Below are 11,368 nucleotides of genomic sequence, written 5' to 3'. Positions count from 1 at the left end.
AGAGAGAGAAAGAAGAAGAAGAAGAATCGTTAAATGTTCTTGACCGAGGAGAAAGGATGAAAAATCGACTAAGTAAAGATAAGGAAGGCCAAATTAGGTCTCTCTCTCTCTCTCTCTCTCTCTCTTTCTTCCTCTTTCTTGCTTATTCACCTTCACGAAAGAGAGACAAAGAAAGAAAGGACGATTTGAAAGCAAATTAAATTTACCTCCAGCCACGAGCTTTTCCTCTCCTTCTTATTCTATCTATCTATCTCTCTTTCTCTCGGCCTTCTTTTTGGCAATCAAACGTGCAAGCAAGGAGGAATCAAGCGCATGCGTCGTTTGAACTTCCCTCTTTCCTCTTTCCTCTGGTAAGGGGAACACTCTCGTCATACAGCAAGCAAGCAAGCAACCCCTTGGCGCATCCCCCGTCCATGGTAGCCGCAGCAAGACCGAAATTCGATCCTCTCTCATCCTCCTCTACCTTCGTCTAACTACAAGGAAGTTCAGTGGCATCGTAATCAGAGGGATACGACAAGCGAGAAGGGCCTGCTGAGACAGCGTTTCGAATTATTACGGTAATACGCGTATATTTGAAACGGGAATTGGAGGCTCTCGTCTTCACGTCGAAAGCTGAAACTCTCTCTCTCTTTCTCTTTCTCTCTCTAAAAGGGGAAGAGAAGGGTGGACGCTTCAGGGTATATTCTGTGTGGGAGATAGGAGGACAGCAACCATTTTACGGATCGCTTTGCACAATCTATTTGTTAATCGATTCGTTGGTCAATTACGAGTGCACGTTAAGCTAAAGCGAGTGCGCCTGCGTTTATCGTTCATAGTACGATAATTCGATATCGAATGGTAATGGGTAGGGTGTATCTATTATTACGAAACGTTTCGATAATTCTACCTATATGCGAGAGAGAGAGAGAGAGAGAGAGAGAGAGAGAGAGAGAGAGAGAGGGAATATTTAGGTAGAAATTTCCCTAGGAGGCAAGTAATAGTAAGTATACGTTTCTCTCTACGCTACTGAACCCAACGTACTACTTAGCTTTGTATACACCAACGCAAAGTACGACGAGTATAAGACGACGTTCTTGTGTTTGACCAGAGTGTGCGCGCGCGCGCGCGCAAGTACAAACACCCATGCGATCACCTGCTTGCTCTCTCTCAACGTTAGAGAAGGAATACATGCATACGTGTATTACTTACTTACTTACATACATACACATGTACATATATATGAGTATATACATAAATGAGGAGAGAGCACACCTACTACGTAACTTAACGTCTCAGAGTTTGCTGCTAGCGTTCTTGCTTACATTTGCCTAACAGCGTTAACGGATCCTGATCCAAATATCAGACTTCGTGCTTCGAGGAAGACCGCAAGCGGCCTTACTCAAAATGATCTTGCCAAAGCTTCGGGAAACCGCCTCGTTTAGCAGCCTCTTCGGCGGACTCCCTCGACTCGTGTCTTCTTTGATAGCAACCGTCGGATCGTTTGATCTACAGAAATTTTATGCGAGGGCAACGTGCCAAATTTTTCTTGCCTTCGAGCACCTCGATCTTATTTTTTCATTCTATTTTTTCTTTTTTTTCTTTTTTTTTTCTTTTTCAAGATAAAAAGAAAACACCAACTTGAATAATGCCTTTTTCTCTTTTTATTTGGTGAGATTCCACCAAACTCGGACTACGTTTAGCTTTTCTCTTTTTTCTTTTTTCTTTTTTCTTTTTTTAATGCACTTGTTTTTCCTTTGCTTTCAGATGAGCGGTAAACGTACGAGAAGTTTCAAATGCGCGGTCCACCATCGCGACCGTGAGGTGTGCTCCGAAAACGACTTCCATCTGTTAGTTCACGAGCCACCCTTGTTTCGCAGGTAATATTTAATCTTGAATTCTTTTCTGTCACAAAGTACGTTAACGATATTTCAAATGTTACATAACAAGTATCGTTAGAAAATATGTTAAATCAAACAAAAATCATAGGTGTGCAAGTACAAGAAATATTCAATACAATAACACATAGTACAACATATACAATTTCCTTAAAACAAATTCATTAAGAATCAAATTAATACACTTTTTCTACGATAATATATTTGAATCGTAAAATTATTAGGGAAAAAAAAAAAAAAGAATTAATCAACATTTTAATCACACCAAACAAAAAAATTACCTTTAGTTCCTTAAAATAAATAGAATAAAAGATAAAAGAAACAAAAAGCAACAAAACAAACAAACAAACACGACGAGAAAAAAGAAAACCTAGCTAGCCGAAGCTAAAGGCAGAGTATAAAAGGGCAAACTCAGATAAATCGATACTTTCCCTCTCTCCCTCTCACCCTTTCTCTGTGACATCTCGTGGAGACGGTAAAAAGGAGTTTTCCCGAAGTATAGAGAAAGAAAGAAAGAAACAGTTTCTCTCTTTCTCTCTCTCTCTCTCTTTGACGAGGGGTGAATCTTAGCTGGGTACGGAGACCTACTGCTAGTAGAAAAGAAAGATGTGCAAGGTGAACGGATAAAATGAGATAAAATGAGAAGAAAACGTCGAGGTCCTGTGTTTTACTATTCCACTGGAATATCTTACCGTACGTACCGTACGTATCGTACGTATATACATATGTGGGGGATGGAGAACAGAAAAGGGTGGGAGACACGACCGTTCTTACTGTGTTTCTGCTCTGCATTTTATGCGCCGCATCGTTACCCATGCGAGGGAATCTCGAGCGTGGGAGGAGGGAAGAAAGGGGGAGGATTGGGGGAGGGGTAGGGGGAGGGAAAGAAGAGGAGGAAGAGTAGCGACGTTGCTTGTAGCTCGTACGACCCGCGAACCATCAACGTCTTCCTGTTTCTCTTCTTGGCTCAACGACGAGAACGATCTCCCGTTCTTTATTCCTTCTTACCTCCCCCCCTTCCCTCCCCATCCCATATCCCCTTTACCCCAACCCACCGATCCCCCTACTTCTTTCTTTCTTTATTTTGTTACTCGTCTTTCTTCGATTCGCGAACGAATTTGGAGGAAACGTCTGGCGCGTTATTTAAAGATTTAACTTCGCTACGAAAGAATATGACTTCGGATGAATGGATTTCTTGCCTTCTTTTTTTCTCCCTTCTACCGGTTTTTCATCCTGTTTCTTTTTTTTTTTTGTCTTCTTTCTCTTTATTCATACGCGAATACGCTTAATTGTAGAAATCGCGTTATCCTTCGTTAAAATTGGATTGGAAGTAAAACACGAATTGAGATGATTTTATTGTTAATAATTGATTGATTTAAGAACGTTTATTTTTGTTATTGATTAATAGGGGATAGTATTATTTGAATGGAGAAATTAATCTTTAATATTGTTAACCCTATGATAAAAATTAAATCAGAAAAATGATATTACTCGTTTTCATTTATCTTTTTTATTTCGTTTTGTCGAAACGAAACGATAGGTAAAAACGCGTAAGAAAGTAGTAACCCTCCCTCTTTTCCACGCGCGTTCTTCTTCATTTTCAAAGACTAATTACGACTTAAGCCAAGACTAAGAAACTAATTGTATGTAACGTCCGATCCTTAAAGCTCGTTATCTTCGTGATTAATGATGCAGAGCTTCTTTTCTCTCTCGAATGGAAAGTTCGGGGAACAAACGTGGATAGATATACTAGTTCTCTTTCTTTCTCTCTCTCTCTCTTTCTCTTACTCTTTCGCGTGTTCCACGCTTTTCTCGAGTTTCGCGACTTTCAAGTACTACCAAGTTACTGCTATTACTACTATTACTACTATTACTATTACTACTACTACTACTACTATTAAATTTTCTCGTACTTTCTCGCTTTAGTTCTACTGGGAACGTAATGGTACAGTAAAAATCGTCGTTTTCTTATAAAATTCTATGCTCTTTTAATAACCATAGAATTTTACTTCGTTTCGTAAACTTAAGAATAAAACAAAAGAAAAGGAAAAGATAAAGAAACTAAACGAAAAGAATAATCAAAGTATAAGTATGGAAACAAAATAATTCAGTGTCATCCCCAAGAGTCACTCTTTACTGACAAAAATCAATATCCATTTATTCAATACAATGACAAAAATATTTTATTCCTTATTACAAAATACACATTTTCAAAATTACATAATTGTTTAAAAAATAAGTATGACAAAAATGAATTTATAATAGTATGAGTAATCGGTTAACGAACATTAATTACACCATTCCAAAATTATATTAGCGATTCGAATTGACCAAAAATAGATATCTTTTACAAAAGTGTTCTTTATCCGATTTTGAGGATATTTAAATAATATCTTTATTAGGTTTAGAAATCGACTAACATTGTTAATAGAAATCAATCTTTTAATATAAAAACTCATACAATATTATCCAACATTTTTACCATGCACCTGAAACCATGAAAGAAAAAAGAAAAAAAAGAATAAAAATTAGAATAAGAATAAGAACTTTTAGCGAGATACGCTAGTAGCAGTAATAGTTGCAACCAAGGAGGAATGGTAAAACGTAAAAGGAGGAGGAGAAGGAGGAGAAATGAGAGGGTGTTGTATATACACGCGAGAATAACCGCGAGTAGTATGCTAGCGCCAAGACTTAAGGGTTCTACTCACACCGAATTTCAAGTACACAACTTCGAACCTGCTCGGAATATAGCCTCTTTTCATATTTTCGTTGAAACTCTGTTCTTTCTCTCTTTTTATCTTTCTTTTTCTCTCTCTTTTTCTCTCTCATACATTCGTAACAGCGCTACAACAATTTTCTTCGGCCCTTCTTCTACCTCAACACGAGACGATATTTTATTTGCAAGGAACCTGCCTGCAGGTTGCCGTGCTTCTCTCTTATCTTGTGTACACAGGAATTTCATCGCGGCACGGAGATTTCGTGTTGTTAAAGTTAGAGAGATAGACCGTGAAAAAGAGAGAGAAAGATAGAGAGAGAGAGAGAGAGAGAGAGGAAGAGGAGTAATGCTGTGTCTCTTTCCTTGATCTTTCTTTTCCCCCTTACGTTTCGTCTATCTTTCATTAACTCTTCTCGGTTCTACCTCTCTCGTAGGGTTCCTCGACTATGTTTTCCCTCTTTCTCTCTCTCTCTCTCTCTCTCTCTCTTATTCCTTTCGCACAGACGATAAGATGAATTATTTATGAATAGCAGTCGGGAACAAGTCGTATCGAACACGCTCGAGGAACCCCTGGCACTGCTGCTCGACGTTTGATACGTATCCACATTCGTCTCTTTCGTGATAAGTTTTGCTCTTATATAAGAGACATGAATTTTCTTTATATATTTTACCATAATAATATTTTCTTACGATTCTATATTAAATGTCGAGAAACCGAGTAATCGAGAATGTTTATATATTCTTATTTATAATAAAGAAGAGAGAGAGAGAGAGAGAGAGAGAGAGAGGAAACATTTGTACGAATTCATTTTCTTGGATTTTTCTTTGAGAAACTTGTAAATTTGTTTTCTTTTCTTTTCTTATTTTTTTTCTGTTTAATACCCAATTTAACAAATTTTTGTACAATTTTAATTACATCGAAATATATTTACAAACAAATATTCGATAAATATATTTGTTTATCGATAAAAAAAATCGTTACGAACGAAGGAGTGATATAATATTCGTAAGTGATTCTTTTTTTTTTCTTTTCGTAAGGGTACTTCTAAAAATGTCACGAAACGTCAACGACGTTGGATTTTCTTCTCGTCGAAAAGAACGAGGAAGAGACTTGTAACGAGTTACGTGACTTCCCTTCTGTATACTTTTCCAATTGTCGAAGGATTTTCTTTTAAAATAAGAATATAAAAAATAGAAAGGATAGATGTTACTTGAATAATACGAGACACGTATGTATTCCCAGATCACGAAGATAATCCTAGAGGTGAAAGCAGATATTCTTTGTTGAAAAATGACGTTAAAAGACAAAGCCTGTATATCTTTTTACTCTCGCAGCATCGTTGGCGTTTCAGTCTTCGTTCTTTCATAAAATAAATACCACAATTTTTTCTTACTTAGTAAATGTAATTAAATACCTTTGTGCAATCTATCGTGAAAAAAAGAAAAAACCCCTAGTGATATCGCACCCTGTTAAGTATAACGAGCGTAAGTCTTTTTCCTCCCCCCCCCCCCCCCCCCAAAGAATCTTTGTGAAAATTTCGTGCAAGTTTCTTTTTTTTTTTTGCTCAACGTATGAAACATTAAAATCACAAAAGTTTCATCTTATATAATTTTGTCTACATACAAAAGTGTATTTTTTTAGATAGAAAATTTATGGAAAGGGAGGAGGGAATTTCAAAGGAATACACATAATGACAATAATCGATTATTTTGCAAACGTGTTTTATTAATTTATCGAAAAAGAGCATTTTTGGTATAAAAGAAAAAAACTTGTCACAAAAAATTGTCACATAAAAGAAGAAGAAGAAGAAGAAGAAAAGAAAAAGAAAGAAAAGCAGAAAATAAACAATTAGTCTTAAATGTCAGCAGCGTGGTCGATCGATCGAACGATAAAATCCTTAAAGGGCACCGGGTTTTTGGAAGGTAGATTATCCATAGCAGGTCCGAGCGGTCACGCAACTAACGTGTCTCGAGCTAATAGAGGGATAACGTAAAAGGTGACGTGGCAAAGTGGCCCATTGGTTCGTGAAAAATACGCAGGGCTCGTCGAGGGTGGCGAAAACATCTGCACCTGGTTTTCGTTGGCATCGTCGTCGTCATTCACCAGGTTGGTTCGAAGAAGACAGAGAGAGAGAGAGAAAGAAAGAGAGAGAGAGAGAGAGAGAAAAAGAAAGAGGGAGAGACAGTAGAACAGCATCTTGCGTTCGAGACACCAAATATTTTATGGAGTGCATCACACTATCCGAGGAATCGAACGGCACGAGCAAACTCCATCGTAGATCATTTTTAACACCTATGAATTATTTCACCCACGTGTAATATATATTTCGTTCTTCTTCGATTTATATACGAAGAACGAGATGACACTTTTAGTAGTTTTCGACACAGAATATCTAACAATCGAATTTGGACGCGCACTGACTCGACGACGACGACGACGTGTAACACTATTTGCGCTTGTTTGATTCCGACAAGAAGCTATAAAGGATAAGAGAATAAAAGAGAAGATAAGAAAAAAAAAAAAGAGGACAAAAGTAAAAACAAAAAGAGGTAAAGCAAAGGGTAAACGTCGAATGAAATTTAACGACGACGCGCACCGCGCGACGTGCGTCGAGCGAATGCCATCCGTGCTAGGAGTCGCAGGGGTCGAGTCGGCGGCGCGTACGAGCGGCGTGGCTCGTGATTGGCTAGCGGCGCTCCCCACCAAGATCCGAGAGCGGCAGGGGCCTATCGGTGATGCGGTCTCCCCACCGAGCACGTAGGACCGCGTGTGCACCCACGCAGGGCGGCTCGTGGCCGCTCGTCGCTCGAGGCTCCAAGCAGTCAGTCAGTCAGTCAGTCACTCAGTAGGCCCGCGGCGCGCCACGAGGTGGGACCTGCGAACGTACGGCATTGTACATGTGAAAACACGTTTTCTTCGGCCGCGATATATATCGCGAGCGCGCTCCTACACCTGTCAGTTTCATTGGCCGAATCAACGTTCAATTATTTATAATCATTCTCTTTCTCTCGTTTCTTTTAACGAGAAATAAGAGAAAGAAAGGTGCATTTAAAGTTAACACAATAAGGAAAGGAAGGTTTGTCAGAATAGGGACCGTGGCGCGTAATCGAATTCCTCGATTCGTCGAGGACGAGCGTGCGAGAGCTCGCGTATTTTGCGCGAGCGATCGCGCACCCGATCGCGAAAGGACGTCGTCATCATTGACGAACATCGATAACGACAAAACCGGCATCAGAAAATTACGTTACGATTTGTCGAAGGTGTTATTATTTTGGCTACCACGAGTTAGAAGTTTGAGAAATCATCGTCGTAACGCGATCTCGTTGGATAAAAACGCGTGACCTTCGCGATATCAAAAAGTGCCGCTGATTGCTCCTGACGTTAGTGCTACTCTTATATCGGGAGGTGCTAACGAAGGTGCAGCCACCGCTCGAGAATTCGTAACTCGTGATTCTATCGATTATGGTGCTGCTGGTGTGCTGATACGAGATTGTACCTCCTCCTCTTCCTCACCGGCAACGTGGAGACAAGAGGTCGGTGGGACAATGTGCGTGACCGCCACGCCACTGAGCGCGACCAAAATTGTGAAGGATAACGCGAGACAGGGAACCAGGACTACTGCTACTAATAATAATAATATTACAACTGCTACTGCCGTCAACATCACCAACGCACAAGTTACACAGGTGCAAGGATCTCACGGCACCAACACCAGCAATGTTCTTCCCGAAATGGACAGGCCACAGCACACGTCGATCATGTAAATAACAAATCACATTTATTTTCTTCTTCTTTTTCTTTCTATGCGCTTTCACATTTTTTAACTTTGAAGAATAACAAAGAATTGATGCTACGTTCTATTGTTTTCCCTCGATTCTTCGATTGTTCTCTCAATATATTGAAGAAAATTACATCCAACCAGTGCTCGTCGTCCGTTTGATGATTGCTTTCGTTTCTCGTGACATTCGTTCGTTTCTTCTTGCGAAAGCAGGATGTTGTATTTCGAAATAAAAAAGACTAAAGACTCCCGAAATATATAGGAATCGAAAATAGAAACGCCTCCAAGTACCAACACATATTCGAAGAAACATTCTCAAAACGATTCGTATATTAATAACAATCATAATAATAATAATAATAATAATAATAATAATAATACAAATTTGATCAATCGGATATGTTTATGTGTCGGCAAGACATTGCAAACTATTCTCATCATTTTCTTCGAAAATTTCATATCTTCGAGAGAAGAAAAATGTAAGAAAGACCACGATTTGACGTTAATATTCTACAATAGTAATATTTCATTCGATTAGATATATTCGCGTATTTTAATAATGTAATATTTAATAAAGTAATCATCCCATTTCTATATATTTTGATTAACTCTATGTATGAAAATTCACTTGTGTACGTAGTTGTAAACTTCACGCAAGAGATTATCACGTTTAAAAGAGATATCCACGTTTTTATTTAATTTCTATCGATATTAATATAAGTACAATACGTTGCCAGTGTTAACATACATTTGTTATGATGTGAGAGAGGAGAAGAGAACGTTTCGAGAATCATTGTTTTCGTAGGATAGTACGATAGAAATCAAACGACGACGTTAGAGAAGACACAAAATAAAGGAGAAGGCAACGTGGATAAACAACGTACGATCTTTTCAAAGTCGTCCGTTCTTTGTCGGCTTCTCGTTTGCTCCTCTTCCTCCCTTACCTCTCCTAAGGTGTAACGTCGATCTTTCGCTTTGTCTCACTTTTTCAACGGCGACCCAAGGTGTAAATCTTACTTTCTTCTTCTTCTTTTTTTTCTTTTTGTCCTTCCGTCTAAACGGAAGAAAAAAAGTACTATCTTATCGCGTGTCGAAGGTATACAACGTTCTTTTCTTTTATTTTCTTTTCTTTTTTTTTTTTATCTCCTCCACTTCTTTTTTTTTCCCCTCTCTCTTTCGAATTTCATCTTTTTCTCTAATTGAAAATACGCATATCAATAATAGAGGAAATTGGACGTAACGTATTACACTGTGTGTGTCATGCATATTTTATATATAAATAAATATAATACATTCATATATATATATATGCATTTATAGTAATAATTTATTCGTATGTATATATAATGTTTCAGTATACATTCATATCTCTATTTCTCTTTCGGTGTAATAATGCAAAATATGTATCACCCTTTTAATCGATTCCGAATGAACACTTTCTATTCGTGTAATCACGTTTTAACATTTATTCGATAACTCCTCCAACGTTATTTATTTGAATCGATAAAGGTATTATTGGTAGAATACACAAAACATATAAATATATATATATACATACACACATGTATATATATATAATACATCTAGTATCCTATTCTACCTATACACGCCAATCATTTACTATACCACAACTGATTGTTTGCGATGCATTTGTCGGACAACGAGGCAACTTCTTTCTTCTTTTCATTCATTCATTCATTCTATTCATTCATTCTCAATAACAATACATATTTAATTTAAAAGATTTATAAAATCATTTCAATCAACAACTTGAATCGAAAGAAGAAAATGTAGTTGCAGAAAAAATGGCGGGCAAATCACACACACACACACACGACGTATAAGGCAAAAACACGAATGCATAAGTACACGTATATGGATGCTGCACATACACAATCTTATAAAAATGGTTTGGTTGATGGAAAAGGTAGACAAATTTTCCTCGAGTCGCGATGCGTTACCAACGGACACGTCATTCGTCCGTCGGCACCATCTGTCGAACGTGAGTTCTCAACCCCCTTCCCCACCCACCCCCCTCATCTTTCCTTTCCTTCAGTCGCCCCCTCCCCTTTCCTTCTCTTTATCTCTCTCTTTTTTTTTTCCCGTGACATGGAAAAGCGGGACTCACGAAAGAGGCCTGTGCCGTCGACTCTTCTTTCTTTCATTTTTTTTTCTCTTTTTTTCTTTTATTTTTTTTTTTTAACATTTTTTTTTCTATATATATTATTTTGCTCTCTTTTCCCCACCCTCGTATATTTGTTCACTTTTCACGTTCGACGTCCCTCCCCTGTTTCTTCTTGGCTTTTTTTCTCACTCACTCATTTATTCACTCACTCACTCACTCACTCAGTGTTTTCTTCCTCGTCGATCCGATCGAACCACCATTAGTTCCGCGTTATAAAATGGTATCGCGTTATAAATTGGAATCACCCAACGCGCGAAACTTTGTCGAACGATAAAAATCTTTTTCTCCGTTTGTGTTGTGTGTGTTGTGTTTGTTTTGTTCATCGGTTAGCTCGCGAATCGTTTTATTTTTTTTTTTTCGTGAACGATTCACAGTTAAAAGAAAGAGATAATAAGAGGGAGTGTGTGTGAGAGAGAGAGAGAGAGAGAGAGAGAGAGAGATAGAGAACACTTTTCTTCCGATCTTACTTTGTTTTTTTTTCATCCTTTATTTTTGTGTAAGTACAGTAAAGTTTCCAAAGAAGGAAAATGTTTTTGAAATAAAGGGTGAGAGAAAGAGAGAGAGAAAGAATTTTTACACGATGATGGAAAATCGTAGAAAATATGTGCCAAGAAATTTAAAACCGACGAAACGAGACGAGACGAGATTTCCTTTCTTTTCTCCTTTTTTTTTTTTTTTTTTTTTTTTTTTTTTTTTATTTTTTTTTTTTTTTTTTTTTTTTTCTTTTTGACGCGTGAAAGCGTACCCAACGGGTTTGAATTTCCTTTCCGAGATCCATTCTTTTGATATAACAAAAAGAAATAAAATACGTGTA

General features: G+C 37.8%; 1 protein-coding gene across 2 annotated transcripts in view; it reads left to right on the top strand.

Moving 5' to 3' along the window:
* The first annotated feature begins 1,632 nt into the window (after window positions 1-1,632).
* Window positions 1,633-11,368, top strand: part of LOC106787135 (protein rhomboid) — a 124,237-nt gene continuing 114,501 nt past the window's right edge. Inside the window, exon 1 of one of the 2 annotated variants that reach the window (XM_014749251.1) lies at window positions 1,633-1,856. In XM_014749251.1, coding sequence (XP_014604737.1) covers window positions 1,717-1,856 — 140 coding nt within the window. In that variant the 5' untranslated portion in view covers window positions 1,633-1,716. Of the gene's footprint in view, window positions 1,857-7,301; window positions 8,352-11,368 lie in introns of those variants that run through there. The other variant, XM_014749250.1, reaches the window with a different exon arrangement.

The sequence above is a fragment of the Polistes canadensis genome, unplaced genomic scaffold, assembly GCF_001313835.1.
Source record: "Polistes canadensis isolate GaletaPanama2010 unplaced genomic scaffold, ASM131383v1 scaffold_93, whole genome shotgun sequence".
Classification (NCBI taxonomy): Eukaryota; Metazoa; Arthropoda; class Insecta; order Hymenoptera; family Vespidae; genus Polistes; species Polistes canadensis.
The sequence above is the reverse complement of the archived record's forward strand: the minus strand, read 5'-3'. Positions and strand labels throughout refer to the sequence as shown.